The 27,318-nt window shown below is 34.8% G+C and overlaps 2 protein-coding genes across 2 annotated transcripts in view; both read left to right on the top strand.

The window, feature by feature from the left end:
* The window catches only part of LOC127170955 (E3 ubiquitin-protein ligase SH3RF3), a 127,812-nt gene that overhangs the window by 72,098 nt on the left and 28,396 nt on the right, over positions 1 to 27,318 (top strand). The window contains exons 2-3 of the mRNA XM_051119328.1: positions 579 to 854; positions 4,280 to 4,375. Coding sequence (XP_050975285.1) covers positions 579 to 854; positions 4,280 to 4,375 — 372 coding nt within the window. The remainder of the gene's footprint in view (positions 1 to 578; positions 855 to 4,279; positions 4,376 to 27,318) is intronic.
* On the top strand, positions 10,109 to 17,488 carry LOC127170956 (ectonucleotide pyrophosphatase/phosphodiesterase family member 3). Its single transcript, XM_051119329.1, has 7 exons — positions 10,109 to 10,220; positions 11,719 to 11,873; positions 12,021 to 12,147; positions 13,381 to 13,458; positions 14,979 to 15,111; positions 15,249 to 15,405; positions 16,257 to 17,488. The coding sequence occupies exons 1-7, from the start codon at positions 10,151 to 10,153 to the stop codon at positions 16,428 to 16,430; spliced, it is 894 nt and encodes a 297-aa protein (XP_050975286.1). The 5' UTR covers positions 10,109 to 10,150; the 3' UTR covers positions 16,431 to 17,488.

The following is a 27,318-nucleotide window of genomic DNA, read 5'->3' as shown; positions in this document are numbered from 1 at the left end:
ATTTTTTTTATCTTTTATGATTCATGATTGATGTTTTTATATTTATCTATTTATTTATATTCACATTTATATTTATATTTTAAAGTTTTATTTCATTGTGCGTTTTTGTCATTTTTATAATTTTATTTTAATAAGTTTTTTTATGTATATATTTTTGCATTTATATTTTTTTATATTTTTTGTATTTTTATATTTTTTATATTATAGAAATATTTATATTTTAAAGTTTTAAGATAAAAATAGTTTATTTATATATATTTGCATTCATGTACATTTTATATTTTTATATTTATTATTTACTTATTTATTTACTTGAAAAGACAGTTATAAACTACTTTGGTTATAAACTTAATCAAAATAAGTTCCTAATATTTTATTTAAATGAGAATTTCTTTATGTTTTTATTTTTATTGAATTATAATAGCCCTGCACTGGTGCTAAAAGCTTCTTGTTTGTCCAAGATTTCTGAAACTCTTTCCTAGAAGCTCTTGAATGCGGCATGAGTCACTGAATCTTCTGTTGTGGATGTGTTTCTGTTTCTGATCTCAGTCTCCTGTCTTTGTGTTTTCATCTTCTAGAACGTTCCTCAGCTGCCGTGTGGGAAAGCGCTTTACAGCTATGAGGGCAAAGAACCGGGCGACCTGAAGTTCAGCAAAGGCGACATCATCATCCTGCGGCGGAAGGTGGATGAGAACTGGTTCCACGGGGAGCTGAACGGCAGCCACGGCTTCCTGCCGGCCAGTTACATCCAGTGCATCCGACCACTGTCCCAGACGCCGCCGCAGGGGAAAGCGCTCTACGACTTTGAGGTCAAAGACAAAGACCAGGACAAAGACTGTCTGACCTTCACTAAGGTACGAACACCGCTGACAGATCACTGTGATTCCAGCCTAAGACTGAATGCCTCTTCTGCTCACGAGACTGCATTTATTTGATCAAAAATACTGTAAAAGATGTGAAATATTATTGTAATTTAAACTAGATAAAAAAGTTTGTCAAAACAAACTTTGAAGCTGGCTTGAGAAAACTAAGCAGGACGTTTAAAGAAAGCTTGAAGGTTTTCAGTTTGAAGTAGTTGTAAAGATTAGATAGATAGAGACATGCTGTTAGCATTATTAGCAAGTTACTAGCATATTGTTAGCATGATTCTAGCATTAATAGCAAGTTACTAGCATGTTACTAGCATGTTTCTAACATGATTAGCAAGTCACTAGCACGTTGATAGCATGATTCTAACACGATTAACATATTACTACCATGCTGTTAGCATGATTCTAGTATGGTTAGCAAGTTGCTAGCATGTTTCTAGCATGATTTGTATGTTACTAGCATGTTGTTAACATGATCAGCAAGTTACTAGCAAGTTACTAGCATGTTTCTAGCATGATTAACATGTTACTACCATGCTGTTAGCATTACTCTAGCATAATTAGCAAGTTACTAGCATGTTTCTAGCATGATTTGTATGTTACTAGCATTTTGTTAACATGATTAGCAAGTTACTAGCATGTTGTTAGCATGTTTCTAGCATGATTATCAAGTTGCTAGCAAGTTGCTAGCATGTTTCTAGCATGATTAGCAAGTTACTAGCACGTTGCTAGCCTAATTCTAACATGATTAATGTTACTAGCATGTTGTTAGCATGATTCTAGCATGGTTAGCAAGTTACTAACATGTTTCTGGCATGATTAGCTGGTTACTAGCATGTTATTAGCATGATTATCAAGTTACTAGCACATTGCTAACATGATTCTAGCATGATTAGCAAATGACTAGCATGTTTCTAGCATGATTAACATGTTACTAACATGCTGTTAGCATGATTAACAAGCTATTAGCATGTAGTTAGCATGATTCTAGAATGATTAGCAAGTTACTAGCATGTTTCTAGTATGTGTAGCATGTTACTACCATGTTGTTAGCATGATTAGCAAGTTACTAGCATGTTGTTAACATGATTCTAGAATGATTAGCAAGTTACTAGCATGTTTTTAGCATGTGTAGCATGTTACTAGCATGTTATTAGCATGGTTAGCAAGTTACTTGCATGTTTTAAGCATGATTAGCTGGTTACTAGCTTTTTATTAATGTGATTAGCAAGTTACTAGCATGTTACTAGCATGTTTTAGCATTATTAGCGGTTACTAGCATGTTGTTAGCATGGTTAACAAGTTACTAGCACATTGCTAGCATGATGGGCATGTTACTAGCATGTCGTTAGCATGATTAATGTTACTAGCATATTGTTAGCATGATTAGTAAGTTACTAACATGTTTTAAGCATGATTAGCCGGTTACTAGCATTTTGTTAGCATAATCAGCAAGTTACTAGCATGCTACTAGCATGTTTTTAACATGAGTATCAAGTTACTAGCACATTACTAGCATGATTAGCATGTTAGTTTGCATGAGTTTGAATGGATTATAAATACAGAACATAGAAGGGAAGTTTGACTGAGTCTCAAAGGATTCTGGGAGTTTTGACAGTTTGAATAGTGTTACTCATTTGAACATTAATGTAAGTCTGTGGGATTTTTCCCAGTTTTAATCGCCCAAATTGTAAAAGTTTAAATAGTGTTTCAGTAAGTTGGTTTTCTGGCTGTTTACTTTGTGAATATCTGTTATTTCTGTGATGCGCAGCTGAATTTTCGGCATCATTACTCCAGTCTTCAGTGTCACGTGATCCCTCTGAAATGTTCCTCACGTCGTCTGTGAGTCGCAGTCGTGCAGCTGCAGAGTTCAGACGTGTGAATGCATTACCGCACAAGCGGCCTCTGTCCTCCAGACGCAGGAAACGGAAAGATGAGTCCTGAAACACAGAGAAGACGTCCTTTCATAGGGAGAAGGACGGCCGGACGAGGGACAGACCAGCGTCTGCATGTTAAAACACTCGTTAATAGACGCTGGATTGAGTCTCGTTTGATTCTCAGTGAAGTGAAGCTTGATGTGAATCGATTCAAATGAGTTCTTTGTTCAAGGCCGGTTGTTTTGGCTTCTGTATGATCATTATAAAGCGACTCACATTCACACAGATACAGATATTAATGCACTGCAGGTGCTGTCAGTCAGTTTGATTCCTTAGTCTTAAGTGACACAGGTTTATTTGTAGCAATAGCCAAAAATACATTGTTTGGGTCAAATTTATCGATTTTTCGTTTATGGCAAAAATCATTAGGATATTAAGTGAAGATCATGTTCCATGAAGATATTTAGTAAATTTACTACTGTAAATATATCAAAACTTCATTTTTGATTAGTAATATGCATTGCTAAGAACTTCATTTGAACAACTTTAAAGGAGATTTTCTCAATTTTTTTTTTTTTTTCACCCTCAGATTCCAAGTTTTCAAATAGTTGTGTCTTGGTCAAATATTGTCCTATCATAACAAATCATACATCAATGGAAATCAGAAAGCTTATTTATTCAGCTTTCAGATGATGTACAAATTAATCACATTTTAGTATCATTGAAATACTATTATAGACTAGTTAGTATTTTTTAAGTTTTTATTCTCTCTCTTTTTTTTGTTTTAGTAATTTTTTTGTTGCATGTTTTTGTCATTTTGAATTTTTTTGTCTATATTGTTTTTAAAAATTGTATTTTAATTTTAGTTTTAGTTATTTAGTACATCAAGCTAAAATTAAACTAAACTAAATTTGAACTGTAGACATTTTGTAAATAAACAATTTTTTTAATGCAAATATTTTTTCCAGTTAACATTGGTTTTATCTGAAGTAACTTTTTAAAAATTGTTTTAATTTTAGTTTGTTTTAGTAACTATAACATCTCTAGAGCTGCTTTACAGTTGAAATTTAATTTATTTCACAATTGATTAATTGTACAACATTAAACTGAAATTATTTGAATAATAACACAGTTGACTTTTGTAGAGCTGCTTTATTGCTGAAACCACAATTGCCTTATTTATTTTGTAACATAAGATGCCAATTTACAAGAAATTTTATAAATTCGCAACTGTGAGAAAAAGTCAGAATTGTGAGATTAAAAAGTCAAAATAACCATTTCTGTGGTGGAAACAAGTTTCCATGTGATTAAAAAATACACTGTTTATTTTTCTGTGCAGTCTCAGAAATGAGATTTATACTCATAAATCTGAGTATTTGATATGCAGTGTTTGATTTATTTCTCATTTTGTTCTGGATATTAAAATGTGATTTAGCTCTGTTTATTCTCTCAGCGACTCTTCTCAACGCATTTCTACAGCGCCAGAATAAAAGAGTGAACGTGCATGTATTTACTGTTCATTTCCTCTTACAGGACGAGATTCTCACCGTCATACGGAGAGTGGACGATAACTGGGCAGAAGGCATGCTGGGAGATAAGATCGGGATTTTTCCTATCTTATACGTGGAGGTGAGTGCATTTGACTGTGTGTGTGTGTGTGTGTGTGTGTGTTAAAGACTGTGCTTTAAACATAATAAAGCTGAAGAAAAGCCGCATTATCTCGGCTGCTGTAGAGTTTGAAGGTTTAATCACTTACAGAAAATTCATCATAAAATACAACAAGCCACTTGTGTGAGTTTGAGATGCTGAGAAGCGTGTGTGTTTTCTCAGAGACTTGCAAGTGATGCATTATGGGTAAAGTGTATTGATTTTTGAGATGTTCTGATGTCCTTTAGCAGGTCAGGGAGATTTATCATGAATTAAACATTTACTATTTTGATAAATGCACAGTCTGTGTGATGTGCATTTAAAGATTAAAATTATGTTGAGAAATGGCCTTAAAAAAATTTCAAATATTATTTTCACAGCATTATAGTTCACCAAAAATTTTACAATTTGTTAAATATTTACTCCCCCTCAGATCATTCAAGATTACGATGAGTTTGAGATTTGGAGAAATGTGTCATTGCATCACTGTCTCACCAATGGATGTCACCAAATGAATGAGAGTCCAAACAGCTGATAAAACACCACAATAATCCACAAGTAATCCACACCACTCCAGTCCATCAGTTCACATCTTGAGAAGACAAAAGATGAAACAAATCCATCAAGACATTTTTAACTTCAAACGATGCTAAAATACATGTCCATAATCCATAATATAAAATTCTTCATAGAGACTCTGAATGGAATTTTTACTAAAACCATTTCATGAATTAAAATAAAGCTTAAACAAAATAAAATAAAATATAAATATAAATATTATATGATAAATTTAAACTTAAAAAACCTAAATGAAAAATTAGGAATGCTGACTGAAATAATTACATTTAATTTGAAGCACTAAAATAGCTCAAACTAGAATAAAAATAAACGAAACATTATAAAATAAAAAATATAAAATTTAATAAAAAACACAAAAATATTAAACTTTGAATTTTTAAAAAAGTTTTTCAGGTTTTTCAAACTAAAAAATAAAAATAAAATTAGAAATGCTGTCTTGCCAACTAAGTGAAGTAAATAAGTTTAAATTAAAGTAAATTACCAAAACTAAAATGAAAATAAAATATATTTATATATAATATATAATATATAATATATATATATATATATATATATATATATATATATATATAATAAAAAATATAGAAATATTTAATAAAAATGGCAAAAGCACATTAGAAAATTACTAAAAATGAAAACTGAAAATATAAAAATTCAAAAATTCAAAATAGTAATAATCCATAATAACACTTCCTCCAGTGAAAAAGTGGTCTGGTCTGAATCAGGAGAGAAATCTGCACAGATTACACACTGTTTACAAGCCAAAACAGCTCTAAACAAATATGTGGCTGGATTTTGATGTGAGAGACAACAGGAGATGGACTTTTTCACTGGAGGAAGTGTTATGGAACGTCTTAGTGTTAAAAATGTCTTAATGATGGATTTGTTTCAGCTTTTGTCTTCTCAAGATGTGAACTGATGGACAGGAGTGGTGTGGATTACTTGTGGATTATTGTGATGTTTTTATCAGCTGTTTGGACTCTCATTCTGACGGCACCCATTCACATCCATTGGTGAGACAGTGATGGAATGACACATTCATACAAATCTGATGAACAAACAAACTCATCCTAATACTGAATGAACTGAGGGTGAGCACATTTTCATTTCTGGTTGAACTAGTCCTTCAATCATTCACTCTCTGATCATTAGCTGCTGCCGTGCTTTATTTCTTCTCACACTCACCGGCTGAATTTTGCTCATTTGGCTCATAATTCATGGATTTGCGTCAGATTGATTAGCACATGCCGAGTGCAGGAACTCGATCTCCTCTGCCCCCGCGATCACCGGATGAAAATGGGAAAATAAATGATGTTTATCTTTTTTTCTCCTCTTCACCTCATTTATAGTCTGTCCACACTGGGACGAGGCTCAATCACGCTCGTGTTTTAACGATGTATGTGATGTAATCGAGCTCCATGGTTTGATCTGATGTGGAATCTTCTCACTGGTGTTTGATTGTGCTGTGAAGTGTGGCGTGGAGCTCCGCTGCAGGGAATGCTGGGATATGACTGGAGCTTGATAAGACATTAATCAAAAGGAAAAAATAAAGAAAGTGCAAGAAGAATAAGAAGTTGAAAATAGGAAACAAATAGGGAAAACAGAAAAAAAAAAAAATTCTATATATAATTTATTCACATGTTTATTTCAGTGCTGTCAAATCAATGTTTGTTTAATAATCGATTTGACAGCTCTGGTTTATTTATGTTTTCATTCCAGTAATGAGAATTTGGAGGCAAAATGTGCTTAATTTTCATGAAAATAAAGCTGCAATGCAAATCGTTCTAAAACCGGCTTCATTTTCTGTATGCGACATTTTTTATTTAATTCTTTGGATGTACTTGACAGGTTTTGTGATGATAGTGTGTCTGTCTGCTGCAAACGCTCCTTTAAACGCTGAAGTGAACAAAGCAGGATCAGAGATTACTGTAGTGAGATCAGGGTGAAGAGAGAGACAAAGATGCTCACAGTCACAGATGCTGCTTACAGCTTCACAAAACACACACACACACACACACACACACACACTTACTCCTGGATTCCCACAGACACATACACACACACACACACACACACACTCACACATGTGCACACACATTTATACACACTGACACACAAGCATACACACCTGCTTATGCACACTCACACACATGCACTCACACATGTATTTATACACACTAACACACATGTACACATACACGCATAAACACTCACACACTTGTACACACTCAAACACACTTATATACATACACACTTGCACACACACACTCACGTGCACTCACAACTGCACTAATACACACTTGCACTCACACGCACTTATACACACTCACACAAGCAAGCACACACACTCACTCATATTCATATACATGCACAAACACACACACTCACTCATATTCATATACATGCACAAACACACACACTCACTCATACATGCACAAACACACACACTCACTCATATTCATATACATGCACAAACACACACACACACATATTCATATACATGCACAAACACACACACACACTCATATTCAAGTACATGCACACACACACAAACACTCACTCATATTCATATACATGCACACACACACACACTTTATTCACATACATGCACATTTACACACACTCATATTCATAACACACACACACACTCACTTATATTCATTTACATGCACAAACACACACTTACTCATAACACACATGCACAAACACACACTCACTCACACTATTCATATACATGCACAAACACACACACACACTTCATATTCATATACATGCACACACACACACACACTCATATTCATTTACATGCACACACACACACACACATGCACAAACACACACATATACACACACACACACTCACTCACACATATACATGCACAAACACACACACACACTTATATTCAACATACATGCACAAACACACACACTCACTTCATATTCATATACATGCACACACACACACTCACTCATATTCATATTCATGCACAAACACACACACTACATGCACATGCACACACACACACACTCATATTCATATACATGCACACACACACACACTCACACACACACACACACACTCATATTTCACATGCACAAACACACACACACTCATATTCATATACATGCACACACACACACACATTTACATGCACAAACACACACACTGCACACACACACACTGCACTACACACACACACACACACACTTCATATTCATATACATGCACACTCACACACACTCATATTCATTTACATGCACAAACACACACACACTCATATTCATATACATGCACACACACACACTCATATTCACACACATGCACACTCACACACACACTCATATTCATATACATGCACACTCACACACACTCATATTCATTTACATGCACAAACACACACACTCACTCTTCATATACATGCACAAACACACACTCACTCATATTCATATACATGCACACACACACACACACACACATATTCATATACATGCACACACACACACACTCACACACACACACACACACACTCACTTATTCATATACATGCACACACACACACACACTCATATTCATATACATGCACATGCACACACACTCACACACACACACACTCACATTCATATACATGCACACACTCACACACACATGCACAAACACACACATTTTACATGCATGCACACACACACACACACATTCATATTCACATACATGCACACACACACACACTCATATTCATTTACATGCACACACACACACACTCATATTCATATACATGCACACACACACACACTCACTCATATTCATTACATGCACACACACACTTAATATTCACACACATGCACACACACACACACTCATATTCATTTACATGCACAAACACACACACTCACTATTCATATACATGCACACACACACACTCACATTCATACATGCACACTCACACACACACTCATATTCATATACACACACACACACTCACACACATTCATATTCATACACATGCACACAACACACACACACACTCATATTCATTTACATGCACACACTCACTCATATTCATATACATGCACACACACACACACTCATATTCATTTACATGCACAAACACACACTCACTCATATTCATATACATGCACACTCACACACACTCATATTCATTTACATGCACAAACACACACTCACTCATATTCATACATACACACACACACTCACACACACATGCACACATATTCATTTACATGCACAACACACACACACACACACTATATTCATATACATGCACACACACACACTCACATATTCATATACATGCACAAACACACACACTCACACACATGCACACACACACACACACTCATATTCATATACATGCACACTCACACACTCACTCATATTCATTTACATGCACAAACACACACACTCACTCATATACATGCACAAACACACACACACATATTCATATACACACACACACACACTCACTCATATTCATATACATGCACAAACACACACTCACTCATATTCATATACATGCACAAACACACACACTCACTCATATTCATATACATGCACAAACACACTCACTCATATTCATATACATGCACAAACACACACTCACTCATATTCATATACATGCACACACACACACATATACATGCACAAACACACACACACACATTCATATTCATGCACATGCACAAACACACTCACTATTTCATTTACATGCACAAACACACACTCACTCATATTCATATACATGCACAAACACACACACTCACTTATATTCATATACATGCACAAACACACACTTCACTTATATTCATATACATGCACAAACACACACACTCACTTATATTCATTTACATGCACAAACACACACACTCACTCATATTCATATACATGCACAAACACACACACTCACTCATATTCATATACATGCACAAACACACACACTCACTTATATTCATACAAACACACACACTTCATATATATACATGCACAAACACACACACTCACTTATATTCAAGTAAATGCACAGCACACACACTTACTATATTCATATTTTATTCATATTTTTCATGCACAGTTACTGAAAAAAAATGTTAGTTTTAGTTGTAGTTAACGATAATAACAGCACTGCCAATGAATTAAACACACTTAAAGCTCCACTCATTTGTATGTGTGCGTGTGTTTGTTTTCAGAGTGGAAGTGACATCAACGCACGTCTGAATCTCTCTGATGCTGAAGGTGAGTGTGTTCCCACATACGCGATAAGTTTTGAGTTCCTGTAATTCTCTCTCACACACACACCTGTTGCCATAACAGCAGGTTTCATTCATTCATATCACTCTTTATCAACAGTCTTTTGTGACACAGACTTCTGTGGAAGTGCAGTGAAGTCCTGAGTATTATTACAGAAATTCCTGTAGATTTAATAGTGCTTGCAACATGGGTTTGACTCCTAGGGAATGTATGAAGTGATCAAATGTTATCTATGAATGCAATGCAAGTCGCTTTGAATAAAAGCATCTGCCAAGTGCATCAATGCAAATGATCTGGTGCCATCAGACCGGCTTGTTTTCATTTCCATTGTGTTTGGAAAATCTATTCAGTTTCCTGGGAATCAAACCCAAGGTGTTTCTCCTCTGATCACCTGCTGATTCACCTACTGAAAGAGGATGTTTAGACTGTGTTAGATTGGGAGCAACTTATCAGAGCTGGGTCAGCGCTCAAGAGCACTACTGAGATAACAGTGAAATTACATGATGTTAAAAGATGTAAAAAGTCACGATTACTCAGACCAGAGCTGATAAAGTCTTTGACATTTTGTGTTGGTCACCTGCTAAACAAATTACTTTAACAGACTGTGTGTGAGTGTGTGTGTTTAATGTGGATGGGCTTGTTCAGAGACACAAACCCATTATAACATGCATTTAAAAATGTAACATGCACCAATCACCTTCCCCCAATCATTTATAAATTTTTTGTCAACAAAACACTGAACTGACACTGAAGACTGGAGTAATGATGCTGAAAATTTAGCTTTAATCACAGCAATCAATTACAGTTTAACATATTCACATAGAAAACAGCTGTTTTAAACTGTAATAATATTTCACAATTTTACTGTATTCATGATCAATTAAATGCAGCATTGCTGAACAGAAGAGATTTCTTTCAATAACATTAAAATATCTTTATTATAAACTTTCGAATAGTGGAGTATAAAGTGTCTAGAGTGAGTTGTTCTGTTCAAAAATCTGTGATAAATCCACATTTCAAAGTTGATCATTTTTTTGCATCGCTTTTGTATAAATCAAATCAAATCAAATCAAAATCGAATCACCTTTATTTATATACCGCCTTTAACAGTACAGAATTGTGACAAGGCGTCTGTACAGTATTAAATAGGAAAAAGTACATCAACAATGCAAAAGGCAACAGTAAACACTCAATTTTCAGGTAAAGGTAGTTAATCAAATACAACAAAATAAAATACAATATTGTGTGAAGATAAAGTGAAGATAAAGTGTCCCCAACTAAGCAAGCCAGAGGCGACAGCAGCAAGGAACCAAAACTCCATCGGTGACAAATGGAGAAAAAAAAACCTTGGGAGAAACCAGGCTCAGTCGGGGGGCCAGTTCTCCTCTGGCCAGACACAGAGGACTCGCCAGGTCCCTCTATAACTACACATACATGTGTTTGTGTATTAACTGTGTGTGTGTGTGTGTGTGTGTGTGTGCAGTGGCGGAGAGTGAGAGGCGACATATGTTGTTCGGCCGTCCACGGGTTCTGCAGTCTGACGCTGAATACTGTGTGCTTCATCAGCATGGATTCATCACGGCCTACAGCACACGCACACACACGCCAGTCTGGAGCTCCTTCACTTTGGACAAAACCGTGAGAGACACACTCATATACACACATGCTGTAGCAGTGGCCTAGCAAACAGCCAGAGCATGAAACTTTATTAGAGCGTGACTCATGTCTTCAGCTGAATGTGCTCAGATTTGCTTCTGATGACAAAACAAACCTGTGTGTTTTTAGACTGAAAGTTCTCCGGTCATCTCAGATTGCCTCCGGGCAGACGTCAGGATTCCGGCAAATGAGAGTGCGACATGTGACCAGTACAACAACGCTGGCAACATCACACATGCCTTGCTGTTCCCACCCAGTGAGTGTGTGTGTGTGCAAGAAAAAGAGAGACACCATCTTATTTGAATGGATTTTATTATTTATTTATTATTTTTCTCTTTTTTTTGATCTGGTAATATTTAAATCAGAATGTCATAACAGGATCTTCTCTCTGGTGATTCATGCAGGATTTCTTCAATTATGTGGCGCTCTTCAATCTCAGTCTCATCTGCATACACTTTTTGAGAGCCACGCCCACATCTTAACATCCAATCAACAGCCGATAACTAGAATTACGTCCGGCCTTACATTTCTTTTTCTATAATACATTACACTTCATTGTTTTAGTTTTTGTGTTTTGTATTATTTAAATGTTATTATAGTTTTTATAAATGCGTTTAATTAGCTTTATTATTATTTTAAGTTTACATTTTAATGGCCATTTTGTTGTAGAGTAATTGTGTATTTTTCTAATTTTGATTAGATTTTGTTTTATTTTTAAACTGATCAAGTTTATTTTTTTATTTAATATATTTTTTTCAACTTTTTTGTTTGTTTACATTTTTATTATTCATATTCTATTAATATAACAGTAACACTTTACAATAAGTTTCATTAGTTAACATTAGTTAACATGATCTAAGAATGAACAATACTTCTACAGCATATATTAATGTTAGTTCAATTTCAACATTTACTAATGCATTAGTAAAATCAAAAGTTGTGCTTGTTAACATTAGTTAATGCACTGTGAATTGAACTAACATGAACTAACAATGAACATCTGTATTTTCATTAACATTAACAGAAATGTATAAATACTGTAGTAAATGTATTGTTCATTCATGTTAGTTAACACATTAACTAAAGGAACCTTGTTGTAAAGTGTTACCAATATAACTAATAGCTCTGGAATGCATTTCACACTAAAGAAGTACAAAATAATAATAATAATAATAATAATAATAATAATAATAATTTACTGGGAAAAAATTGTGACTTTTTTTTGTTTGTCAGTTACATTCATTTTATAAAGCTAACTTCTTCAGTGTTTAATTTGCGCATATTAATTTAAGTGATTTCAATTATACAATTCATTTATTTTTAATGTATTTTTTTTTATGTATTCATTAATGTAAAAATAAGCCTATTTTTTATATATTCAGTAATTTTTCATTATATTCTTTATGAAGTATTTTTTATTCTGGTTTAGATTTCATTTAACAAAAATGTTTTTAATAGTTGTGTGTGTTTAATGTGTTTGTGTTGTCAGATCTGAACCACACATCTGAAGATCAGTTTGATGCTCTGACACTTGGAAATGTGGTGCCCGTCTACCCACAGTTCAAAAGTAAGTGTTTGAGTTTTGAGTTTATTAATTGTGAGTTTTTGAGTCATGACTGTTTGAATCATGAGTCAATTGTGAGTTTTTAAATTGTGTTTGAATATGGTGCTTGTGTCATGAGTGTTTATATGTGGTGTTTGCATTGTGATTATTTGAATCGTGAGTGTTTGAGTCGAACATTTGAGTGACAAGATAATTTAATGAGTATATGAATCATGAGTGTTTGGTTTTTCATGTGGATCTGCTTATTGATCATGAGTCCTGAATGTTTGAATCATCAGTGTTTGTTTGAATCGTGTTTGAATCATGAGTAGTTGAGTCATGAGTGTTTTAGTCACATTCATTTGAATCATTAGTGTTTACATGGTGTTTTCATGTGGATCTGGTCACTGATTGTGAATATTTGAATCAGGAGCGTTTGAATCATGAGTGTTTATATTTATGAATTGTAAATGTTTGAATCGTGAATGTTTGAGTCATGAGCATTTGAGTTGTGAACATTTGAGTGACAGAATATTTGAATGAGTGTATGAATCGTGAGTGTTTATATGGTGTTTTCATGTGGATCTAATTATTGATCATGAGTCTTTGAGTCCTGAGTGTTGGAATCACAATTGTTTGATTCATGAGTGTTTGTTTAAATCATATTTGAGACATGAGTGTTTGTTTGCATTGTGAGTTTTTAAATCATGAGTATTTGAGTTGTGAATGTTTGAATTGTAAGTGTTTATATGGTGTTTTCATGTGGATCTGGTTATTGATAATGATTTTTTGAATTGAGAGTGATTGTTAGAATCGTGTTTCAATCATGAGTTTTTGAATTGAGAGTGATTGTTCAAATCATATTTGAATCATGAGTGTTTGTTTGAATTGTGAGTGGTTAAATTGTAAGTATTTGAGTTGTGAGTGTTTATATGGTTTTTCATGTGGATCTGGTTATTGATCGTGAGTGTTTGAATTGTACATTTTTGATCCGTGAGTGGTTGTAAGAATCATGTTTGAATCATGAGGTTTTAAATTGTGAGTGCTTGTATGGTGTTTTCGCATGGATCTGGTCACTGATCATGAATATTTGAATCATGAGTGTTTGAATCATCAGTGTTTGTTTAAATCATATTTGAGTCATGAGTGTTTGTTTGCATTGTGAGTGTTTAAATCATGAGTATTTGAGTCGTGAATGTTTGAATCGTGAGTGTTTATATGGTCTTTCATGTGGATCTGGTTATTGATCATGAGTGTTTGAATTGTGAGTGTTTGGACCATGAGTGATTGTTAGAATCATCTTTGAATCATGAGTTTTTGAATTGTGAGTGATTGTATGGTGTTTTCATGTGGGATCTGGTCACTGATCATGAATATTTGAATCGTGAGTGTTTGAATCATCCGTGTTTAAATCGTGTTTGAATCGTGAGTATTTGAGCTGCGGGTGTTTAATTCACGATCATTTGAATCGTGAGTGTACGAATCGTGAGTGTTTCTGTGGTGTTTTGATGTGGATCTGTCACTGATGGTGTGTGGTTGTGCAGGACTCTGGCAGTATTTTCAGGAGGTTCTGCTGATCAAATACGCATCTCAGTATAACGGTATTAATGTGGTCACCGGCCCAGTGTACGACTACAACTTTGATGGACACTTTGATTCTCCAGAGCAGATCCATGAGTACGTATTTCTGTATTCCTGATTCATACATTTTATTACATTTGTTTTAGTTTTAGTGATGTACATCACTATGCAGAAGTAGAAAAATAAATGCAATTATGTACTGGATAATTACTCATTTTTTATTTAATTTTCAGGTTCGTTGCAGGTTCGCCTATTCCCGTTCCCACTCATTATTTCGCGGTCCTGACGAGCTGTCAGAACGACACGCAGACAGTGAGTGAATGTTCTGGTGAACTTCAGACGGTTTCCTTCCTGCTGCCGCACAGGAGCGACAACATGGAGAGCTGTGCTGTGAGTGTCACGCTCTCACTTCCTGTTCCTGCAGCGCTTCATGTCACAGAAGTCACACACTTCTGTAAGCATGACTGCTGCGGTTTTACTAAATCCATCATCACATAAATCCTTACAGTTGTAATGTGTGAATCACAGTCATTAACATTACAGCATTTACAGTTTGACACTGTGTCATATTAATACTTTTGAATATCATTATTTATTCATGCATATTCATTTAAATTATATAAATTATACAGTCACTCATTTTTTATTTGCTGTATATAATCTATTCATTTTTTATTTATTAAAACAAAAAAATGTATCATTTAATCATTTATTATTTGTTTTATTTTAGTTTTCAGTGACGTTAAGCTAAAATAAATGACTGCTGTTTTATTTATGTATATTAATTTAAATGATACAAATTATACAATTAATGCACATTACATACAGTTCATTGATTATTTTTCATGTTTTGATTTTAAGCGTTCAAACCAAATCCTTTTATCCACATCGATTTTATAATCGTCAATATCACTACAAAATGAGCACTCAGTTTTGATTCCAAGAACATTAACGTCACAATTTTCCATGAAGCTGCTTTGAAACGGTGTGTACTGTTAAACACAATATAAATACAGGTAAAAATGACTGGATTGTGACGGCGGTGCAGGTGTGTCCCATGATGCTTGTCAACAGAACAAAGGTCATCTCTCATTGTTCTGGTCTCAGCTGCTTCTGTATTTTGTTTCCGACTTGAAAGTGTACAATGAGGCTTCCTGTAAACGGAGGCTCAATTTATATAACAATGAAGTGTACAGACACATGAACCCGAGCGCTCACATGAAACTTCTGTTTGTGTGCAGGACGGCCAGCCGGAGTCCCAGTGGGCGGAGCCTCTCCTGTGGATGCACCAATCACGCGTCAGAGATGTGGAGTGGATCACCGGGTTGGACTTTTTCCAGGACAGCAAGCGTCCAGTCGCTGAGCTCCTGCGCCTGAAGACCCGCCCCACCGCCGCCATTCATCCCAAAGCCTGAGTCTGTACGTCGCTCTTATGTGTGTTGATTTTGTTCATGTATTTATTTGACCCTCGTAATGCAGATCAATTCTGACCTAGAAGAGATGCAAAAAAATTCCTAAAAAAAATGTTAGTAAAAACAAAGCTTTGCAAATGCTTTAGCGCCCTCAAAATACACTTTTCAGATTTTTTACAATTATTTTTTTCAGAGATATAACGTGTTTCATGTTCAGGTCATTTTGACCCTCATATGTATGGAGTTCCATTAAGTGTTAAAATACTTTCTGTAAAATGTACCTGTGAGGTTTTATTAGTGTCAAAAAACATTTGTAAAATATATTTAGGCTTTTCCCCATATCTCACACACTTCTGGACTGAATTGTGTTGATGAACATGAATATGTGTGTCTACTGACAAACCATTAGAGCAGGAAAAATTGATCTGAAAGTAAAAATTCATGCAAGTAAAATTAATTTATTTTGTTTGAAAACTAATTTTTATTTTATTAGAAATAAATATGTAGGCTACAAAAATGTGGAGTGTTTTGAGCAATTGTGGGTTATAAATTTCAAAGAAATTTAATTTAATTCCACTCGTTCCAATGAGGATTAATAAATTAATGATTAATTTATACATTTTAGAAATTTCACACAGTGTTATATATTACAGTATCTCATCAGTATTTAAAAAAATTTGGATATTTTGCATCATACTTTGTTTGGTGTAGTTCATGTGTAATTTTAAATGAATTATTAAAAAGAGATAGATGCAGTAATAACATGGTAATATTCCAAGCTTTGCAACTGCAGTGCAATATGGTTTTAGTTGGAAAATAGCAAGCTTTGACTTATTTTGTATAAAATAATGATTCTCAGGGTTCAGACGAATAGTGTGCAGATTCTGACTGCATTGTTCGAGCATCTGTGCTGTAATAACTGGATTTTAATGATGTCCCTCCTCTCACTGTGAATGAATCTTCATTGAACTTATTCTGATTCACTGCAGTTTCTGAGTATGACGTGTTTCATATGAAAATGTGTCATAACTCCTAAGGCATTAAAATGACTTCTGCACACATTTCTTGGATGCATTTCTGTTTCCATTTAGTACTTTTCATTGTGGTTTCCAGCAAACAAAGTGTGTTAAAGTGTGTTAATGCATGAGGTCAGACTGGGCTGCTGGGAAATATGAATAAATATCTCCCTGAACTTCCTGGCCGATCATCAAGGCACTTTCTAATCATCGTACGCTAAGTTTGGGAAACGCCCATCTGCTCTGATTCGGGTCAGTCTGAGTGTTTGAGAGGCCGGACTCCTCCTGCTGCTGCTTCTGTCTGGTTCATTAGTGCGATTATATCTAACCGATGTAACCTGAAGCAGATCATCTGCTGAGTAGATTCATACTCTAAAATGAAATAAACCTCCCAAAATCTCCTTCTGAGGCATCCTCATTTGGGAAAATGGCTTAAAAATAAATTAGTAAATCTGCAGAACATTTGGTTAGTATTTATAAATAGGTGCATGCAAAAATAATAGAGGTGTATATACTGCAAAAAATGTTTTTCTTACTATTTTCCCCCAAATTCAGATATAACATTCTTGAATTAAGACACATTTGTGACCCTGGATCACAAAACCAGTCATAAGCTTTCCATTGATGTATGGTTTGCTAGGATAGAACGATATTTGACCGAGATACAACTATTTGAATATATGGAATCTGAGGGTGCAAAAAAATCTAAATATTGAGAAAATCACATTTAAAGTTGTTCAGATGAAGTTCTTAGCAATGCATGTTACTGATCAAAAATGAATTTTACAAAATATCTTCATGGAACATGATCTTCACTTAATATACTAATGATTTTCGGCATACAAGAAATATTGATCGTTTTGACCCATACAATGTGTTGTTGGCTATTGCTACAAATATACCCGTGATACTTAAGACTGGTTTTGTGCTCCAGTGTCACATTTACTGAAGAAGCAAAATGATCGAGATATTAAGTCTTATTTTCTGCAAAATGTATTTTTTTTTTTAGTTTTTGCTTAAAGCATAGTCATTTAAAAAAGCAAAAACTAACAAAAAAACTTTTTTTTAAATTCAGAAAACAAGACAAAAATACTGAGGGGAAAAAATAACATTTTATGCAGCGTGCATTGTGCGTTTAGCCCAGTATTATTTATATGTTGTTATAGTTTTTATTATTTTGAATTAGCATTTATTTTTATATTTGCAGTTTTTATTTTATTATTATTTTTGTGTGTGTAATTTTACGTGCTTTTCATTTTTCGTATTGTTATTTTTAAATATTACTATTTAGGTTTAATTTATTTTTATTTCAATTTTAGTTTTAGATTAACTTTATTTTTATTATTATTAATTTCCAGTAAAGCCGGTCATTTTAGTGCTTTAGCTTAAATTGTTTTCTGTTAATTGCCAAGACAACATTTCTAACTTTTGTTTAAATAAGAATAAAAAAGTAAAGTTAAAATGCTTTTTCTCTTTTCTTTTTGGTTTCCTGTTTGTGTTTTGCATTTTTAGTTTAATTTTTAGTGTTATTGCGCACATGTGTGGGTGTGCGTAAGTGTGTATGCACGTGTGTGTGTTTAATTGTCTTCTTGTGAAGGTGTCAAAGAAGTGACTACATTCGGAGTCAGTATTTCTTGATGGAATGATGGTTTTCCGGTGAATGTGCTGACCTCAGGCTTCCTGCTCATTTACAGTCGTGAGAGACAAACCTGCAAAATGCAGCTGAATTCATCTGCACAGACAAAACCCAGAGATGGTAAATCCTCCAGGGAACATGAGGCATTCAGCTTAAGTTCTCAGTTACTGTCAACCTCATGTCATTTTCAGTCGTTTTGACCCAGAGAGGATATCCTTTTTCCTGGAAATGCTAGTTGATGTTAATGCTTTGGACGAAAACTTACGCACGCTGGCTATAACACCTTCCCAAGAAATTGGGATCAGCTTTGTACTGTTTTTGGGGTGGGGATTTTTTCCTCCTACTTCGTGGCACATGTGATATTTCCAGTCAAAAATAACCAATCTTTTCAGGTTCAATCTTTTAATCAGCTCGTTTTCTTGTAATCAGGTGGCTGACTGTATGCCTCATTGATCTGACCTCACGCACCTCACTTTATGAGCCAGATGTATCCATTAATGCTCAAAACTGAAAAACAGATCCAAAAGGAAACTAAACCCGTTCACTGCAGTGTTATTTTAGTATCACTGAGATACGATTATAGTTTTTGTTCATATTTCTGCTTTCACGTTCATTTGAAAGCTTTAGTAGTTTTGTTGTGTTTAGTTATTTTATATGTTGTCTAGTTATTTTAAACGTCTCTCTATTTTTTTTTATACATTTTTATTCACGTTTTATTTTAGTTCACTAGCTGAAATATGTTTTATATTTTTATTATATCATTTTTCAATTAACATTTCATTTATTTGAAGTAAGGATCTTCATAATATAAATTGGACAGCTGACTAACTGGAACAAAAGTGGGAAATTCTGCTGGTCTAACGTGGGTTTTTCTGTAGTTTCAGACATTCCACATTTCTTAGTAGTTTCTGTGGCTAAAATCAATTTTTTTTAGTGTGGGAGGTGATGTTTGGAAAAAAAATTTTTCATAAAATAGTTCACTGAAGTAACATTTGAATGTAAATAATGACGCATCGTTGATGTCACATCTGTGACCCCAGAGGTCAAAGGTCACCATCAGCAAAGAACCGTTCAAAACTGTTACTTTCACATTTTGTGTTTCCATCCAAAGTTGTGAATTAAATTTGTGCACAAAATTATCGCATAAAACATTTGCAAATAAGCGCTGTTTCCATGTGATGAGTCAACATCAACAAAATGGCCACTTCCTGATAAACTGGCACTAAATATCACTAAGAAAAGCAGGAGAAGCCACTGAAAGTAAAAATTTTCATATGTAATAAATTACTTGTGCCTCGGAGCGAGCAGACTAAGCGCAGTAAAGACTGAGTCTTTGCTTTCGGAGGCGGATGCTGCTGTTTGAGAATGCAGTTGTGTAAGACGCTCCTGGGAGGAAATTATATAGACATACTTTGATAACTCATCATTTCAGGCATTTCATAGGCTGCGCAACGAGATCGGTCCACTGCTCACGTTACGCCATCTCGTAGTGTAAATTCACATGACTTTTTTGATGTGCATGGAGGAATTGATTGGCAAAATGCATTCCCTCCAAGTCAAAAACCACATCAAGCCAGCGTAAAAACTTTTTGTAAGGGATTTTCCTTTTTTTTCAGAAATTTAGCATTTTCACCACTCAATTCTAATGAGATACTTCAAAATGTGCAGAAAAACAGGATGATGTAAACAACTAATGTGTCATGCAAATTTCCCTGAAATCACGTCAGCACAAAGTGCACTGACTTGTGTACTCTGCAAAAAATGCTTTTCTCACTTTTTTGGGGGTTTTTTGGTTAGTCTTGTTTCCAACCAAAGTATATAAAAAATCTTAAATTAAGAAGGATTTTCTAGACGAGCAAAAATTATTGTCTTGTACTATAGCAAAAACAAAACAGTTTTTGCTTGTCTTGAAAATCCTTCTTGATTTAAAGAAGTCCACTTCCAGAACAACAATTTACAAATAATGCACTCACCCCCCTTTTCATCCAAGATGTTCATGTCTTTCTGTCTTCAGTCGTAAAGAAATTATGGTTTTTGAGGAAAACATTTTCAGGATTTTTCTCCATATAATGGACTTCATTGGTGCCCCGATTTAGAACTTCCAAAATGTAGTTTAAATGCAGCTTCAAAGGCTCTAAACGATCCCAGCTGAGGAAGAAGGGTCTTATCTAGCGAAACCATCAGTCATTTGTTTCAGAAAAAAAAAATGTGTGTACTTTTTAAGCACAAAAGCTGGTGTAGCACAGGTTCTGGGATGCATGTTCCTGAACGATTACTTTATTTTGAACAAATCTTTAATGTGACTCAGGAAGAACGAGTCGTCTCGGGGGAGTGATTCGCTCAGTCGCGCATGCGCAACATCCTATTAGGTTCTGTACTGGAATTAGTTCACCTGTTTCAAGTCTTCTGGTTTTTCGAGTGGTTCATTCATCTTATGGGGCGTCACGTGATGAACGAAAGACTCAAACCAGAAAACTTGTCAGATAAGAGGTGAGGTGAGCTAATCATAGACTAAAGACCCAGGTAAACAATGAATGAATCTTTTCTGTTTCTTATAGCATTATAGTTTTGTCTTGTTTGTAGTGTGATCAGCGTTTGTGTGAGCAGTAGATGTGTTAGGGAAGTAACACATAACATTTTAACATATTTTGCTAAAATGAACAAAATGACTCAAAAAAAACACTGGGTCTGTAGTTCCACGTGACCTTTCGACGTGATTCAATAGTACGTAGCGTCATGAACACGCATCCCAGAGCCTGTGCTACACCAGCTTTTGTGCTTTGAAGCCGCATTTAAACTACATTTTGGAAGTTCTAAATCAGGGCACCATATCAGTCCATTATATGGAGAAAAATGCTGAAATGTTTTCCTCAAAAAACATAATTTCTTCACAAGTGAAGACAGAAAGACATGAACATGGATGACAAGAGTACATTATTTGTAAATTGTTGTTCAGGAAGTGGACTTCTCGCTGACCGAATTCTACAATCTCGTAAACTCTTTCATCATAAATAACAAAGTGCAGATGTGTGATGTAAGAGATTCATTCATCACACAGTGCAGACAGCTTCATGATTATAACATGAGTTTTCTGACATGATAATGTAAGTATTGGTCTCTTTCTGTATGAAATTCATGTGCTTTTTGAATAACCGTGGAAATGAAAGCATTATAATTAGTAACTTACATTGTTTTCTTTATTATTAAGTTGGCTTGAGAAAGCCGGCTTATAGTTATTCTTCTTCTGAGACTAAAATGATCAACTCTAACTCCTTCTAGAGCTTTAACTCTGCAAACTCCAAACTGATCGGACTTACGGTTTTCCTAAAAATGACTATTCAAACTAAAAATCCCATAGACTTACATTGACGGAATGTTCAAATGAGCAACACTTTTCAAACTCCGACTGTCAAAACTCCCAGAATCCCTTGAGACTCAGTCAAACTTCCCTCATATGTACAGTATTTCTAATCCATTTAAACTCATTTAATCTATCTATGTATCACTAGCCAAGCCTAGCAACTAGAATCATGCTAGTAGCTCACTAATCATGCTAGAAACATGCTAACAACATGCTACTCATGTTAGAAACATGCTAGCAACATGTTAGTAACTTGTTAATCATGATAACAACATGCTAATCATGTTGTAAACATGTTAACGACATGATAATCATGTCAGAAACATGCTAGTAACTAGCTTATTATGCTAATAACATGTTAACAAAATGCTAATCATGCTAGTAACATTTTAACAACATGGCAATCACGCTAGGAACAGACTAGCAACATGCTAGCAACATGCTAATCGTGTCTGAAACATGTTAACAACATGTTATATATGTTAAAACCATGCTTGCAACATGCTAATAACTTGCTAATCATGCTTGCAACATGCTAACAACTTGGTAATCATGCTAGAATCATGTTAACAACTTGCTAATTATACTAGAAACATGCTAACAATTTGCTAATCATGCTAGGAACATGCTAACAACTTGCTAATTATGCTATAACATGCCAGCAACTGACAACTCATGCTAGAAACATGCAAACAACTTGCCAATCATGTTAAAAACACGCTAACAACCTGTTAATCATGCTAGAAAAATGCTAGCAACAGGCTAACAACTTGTTAATCATGCTAGCAACATGCTAGTTACATGCTAATCATGCTAGAAACAGTCTAGCAACATGCTAACAACTTGCTAATCATGTTAAAAACGTGGTAGCACCATGCTAGTAACTTGTTAATGGTAATGTTGCTAATGTTAGAATCATACTAACATGTTAATTATCTGTCTGTCTATCTATGTGACAGACTGCATTCAAACTTTAACCTTTTAAAACTACTTTAAACTTCAAACTACTTCAGACTGAAAACCATCCAAACTTAAAACTTTTTGAAACTTCTTAAACTTTTCAAACATTTTAAAACTTTCTCGTCCGTCTTTCTCAAGCCAACTTAAAGTTTGTCTTCACAAACTTTTTTATCTAGTTATAAAGTTGTGATCACAATTCCATCTATATCCATGTATATCCAAAGCTGTGACTGAGGAATGCTAGAAATGGCCCTGCTCACCACATTTCTACATTATATGTGAATGTTGTTTTGTTGGTTTCTGCAGCAGTGATTCATCCGTCGGTTCCTGCAGGAACACATTATATTATGTTTCCACTTCAGTCACGTTTTTCATGTTACTTCAACAATCAGATTGATGGCAGTGAGGCAAAATGCTGTGTTTTTTGGGCGGTGTATTTTTCCTCAATATTCCACTTACAGAGTTTCTGTCTGAGGCATGTGGTTTGTGTTCAGACTCTGGAAACTCTCCAGCTGCTGTTTGGCAGTGCCAGTGTGAATTACCAAAACAAGCTGTACTATTCAGTTTATTCATTCACACACATAGACCAAACTGACTTTGCGTTTCTTCTCAGCTGAAGCTCATTTCCTAGCTTTAGGACATTGTGCTCTTTGAATATTTTTGGCTCTGTGACGCAATTATGTTGTTCCTTTATTTTAGGCGCTCTTGATAAATGCAGAAGTGTAAATGTCAAGTCAGTCACATTTGTTTCTGTAGGGCTTCATACAATACGCATTGTCCCAAAGCAGCTTTGCAGTGATTAGTAACAGTGTTGTTGTTAATGTATATTGTCTTTATACTGCTGATCAAAATTAAGATTTTTTAAAAATGTTTTTGTCTCTTCTGCTCATCAAGGCTTCATTTATTTGATCAAAAATACAGTAAAATTGTGAAATATTAATACCATTTAAAATAGATTTTATCTGTTTCTATGTGAGTATCTGTTAAGATTATTTCAGTGATCAAAGCTGAATTTTCAGCATCATTACTCCAGTCTTTAGTCACATGATCCTTCAGAAATCATTCTAAATGTATGACTAAATGTGTCAATGTATGACGGCTTCCACAAAAATATTGTGCGGCACAGCTGTTTTCAACATTGCTAATAATCAGAAATGTTTGTTGAGCAGCAAATCAGTATATTAGAATGATTTCTGAAGCATCATGTGACACTGAAGACTGGAGTAATGATGCTGACAATTCAGCTGCGCATCACACAAATAAATTACAGTTTAACAGATATTCACATAGAAAACAGCTGTTTTAAATTGTAATATTTTTTCACAATTGTACTATATTTTAAACCAAATCAATGCAGTCTTCCAAATGTCTGAGCGGTGATGAGAGTGAATCTGTAATCTGAATGTTTCCAGCAGGACATGCAGGAACACAAATGTGAAGTGAAAATATAAAAGCTTTCATGATGTCTCACATGTTCATGACTTGAAAAAGCACTGATAGTTTTGTTTGGATTGTTTGTTGATGAAGCTTCTTCTCGTTTGAGACGGTAAACGTTCGCGTGGTTCCACACTCTGCCATGTCAGACAATCAGAACAATGACTGTCTGGAAATAGATTTGGGTTTCAAAGCTCATTCCTGTCACCGCGCTCGATCCAGGATTCCAGACAGCACTGTGTAAGGGAAGCCGATAAAATGTTTGTGTTATCTTGTTTCACAATTCGCTCGAAACAAATGTTTTCCCCCAAATATTCAGGTTTCAGCTTTGAAGTCTAAGCTCAGTGAAAGTTTGACATTAGGATTTCAATTAATATTTCATAGGGGTTGATTACAAATATTTGAGATTCTCCAGAAGGTCAATACACTGCAACAAATGATGTTCTTCCTCAGTATTTTTGTCTTGTTTCCCAGTTCAAATGTATAAACATTGTTGACTCGAGATACATTTACTGGAGGAGCAACTATCTGCCAGTTTCTTCATTCATTAAAAAAAAAAAAAAAAAATTGTGATAAAACATTTAGGGCAAGTAACATTTTATTCATCAGGGATGCATTAAATTGATCAAAAGTGACAGTTTTTTTTGTAACATATATAATTTTCTTCTTTTAAACAAAAAATTGCTTCATTTCAAAAGATTTTTAGTCATTTGGTTTCAAGTAAATGCATCTTGATTTAAACATTTTTATAGATTTGTGCTGGAAAATGACAAAAATACTGAAAAAAACTCTTTTTGCTGTGAAACAAACATTTCCACCTCTTTCATTTTACTTTAATAATTCTGAAATGCTCTTTCATTTTGTGCCCGTCAATATTTCGGTATTTCTAAATCCTGATGATCAAGAATCAGTAAGTGTTAAAAGCAGTTTCAGATCAGGGTTGCCAGGTTTTTACACCAAAACCCTCCCAAATGCTGCTCAAAACTAGCCCGATCGCTTTTCGAGGGGGGTCCCCAGTTGAAAATCGCATAAAATACACATTTTTGTCGCTTTAACTCACAGCAACAGTGTAAAAGTAGCCCAATTCCACGGGAAAACCACAACACTGTTTTAGATGGTGCTGCGTGAACATTCATCAAGAGATCATCAGATATCATCTTGAGTTATTATGCAGTAAATAAGTGTTGATTTCTGTTTCTGTGAAACGAGTGATTAAACATGAGTGTGTGGGTTTAATCTCTGTGACTCACTGACACCTGTCTTTTATCAGAGCAGTTTTGTTTTTGTGGTTAGTTGATAGATGTGGTATCTAGTAATGAGATTCTTTAGATCTGTTTGAGCTGTGCACGTGATGAAAACGCAGACATACACAAACAGCCGTTCCTCCGAGTTTCATTATTCTAGTGAATCCAGCTGAGACAAAAAGAAGCCCGTCTGGATTTTCCAGTAAAACTGTAAAGAGCTTTCCCTCCAGTGTATTTGCCTTTCTACGTAGGCATTATTTGTATTAGATTCCCCGGAAGGGCTTTGAAGTTAATTGCACTTCCCTGAAGAGGAGTCGCAAACATTAGCGTGATTCCTGAACATGTGTTCCTGTAGAAACAAGCGAGCGATCCTTAGGAAGCACTTCAGATAAATGCGGTGCTGGATATACACATGAATGCACAATAAAGCCCTGCCTTTTTTTCATTCTGAAGGCTTGGGCAACACCCTGTCCAGGATTTGCTTGGAAGTCATCCATTGTTGTTCTTATATCTAAAAATGGAGATTTTCACCTTCCTAGTAATTATAGGCCTGTTAGTTTTTTTCCTACAGTGTCTGAGCTTGCAGAGAAATCACGGATCATCTCAAATATATAACTATAATAAAAAGGAAAACCAATCTAATATATTTTTATTCAACAGTATGTTTTGATAACTCATTTAACACTTTAACAGATCTGAATCACATCAGTTTGTTTGTGTTGGGGTTTTTTTCTGGGTTCACATAGCTAATGTGACAAAAAACATCATGCCAGAAACATGCTAGCAACATGCTAACAACTTGCTAATCATGTTAGAAACATGCTAGCAACTTTGCTAATCATGCTAGAAACATGCTAGCAACTTGCTAATCATGATAGAAACATGCTAACAACTTGCTAATAATGCTAGAAACAAGCTAGCAACTCAAGCTCAACTCATGCTAGCATGACTCAAGCATGATTAGCAAAGTTGCTAGCATGTTTCTAACATGATTAGCAAGTTGTTAGCATGTTTCTAGCATGATTAGCAAGTTGCTAGCATGATTAGCAAAGTTGCTAGCATGTTTCTAACATGATTAGCAAGTTGTTAGCATGTTGCTAGCATGTTTCTGGCATGATTAGCAAGTTGCTAGTATGTTTCTAACATGATTAACAAGTTGCTAGCATGTTTCTAGAATGATTAGCAGGTTGCTAGCATGTTTCTAACATGATTAACATGTTGCTAACATGTTTCTGGCATG

Source organism: Labeo rohita, chromosome 9 (genome assembly GCF_022985175.1).
Source record: "Labeo rohita strain BAU-BD-2019 chromosome 9, IGBB_LRoh.1.0, whole genome shotgun sequence".
Lineage (NCBI taxonomy): Eukaryota > Metazoa > Chordata > Actinopteri > Cypriniformes > Cyprinidae > Labeo > Labeo rohita.
This window is presented reverse-complemented; position numbering and strand designations above follow the sequence as displayed.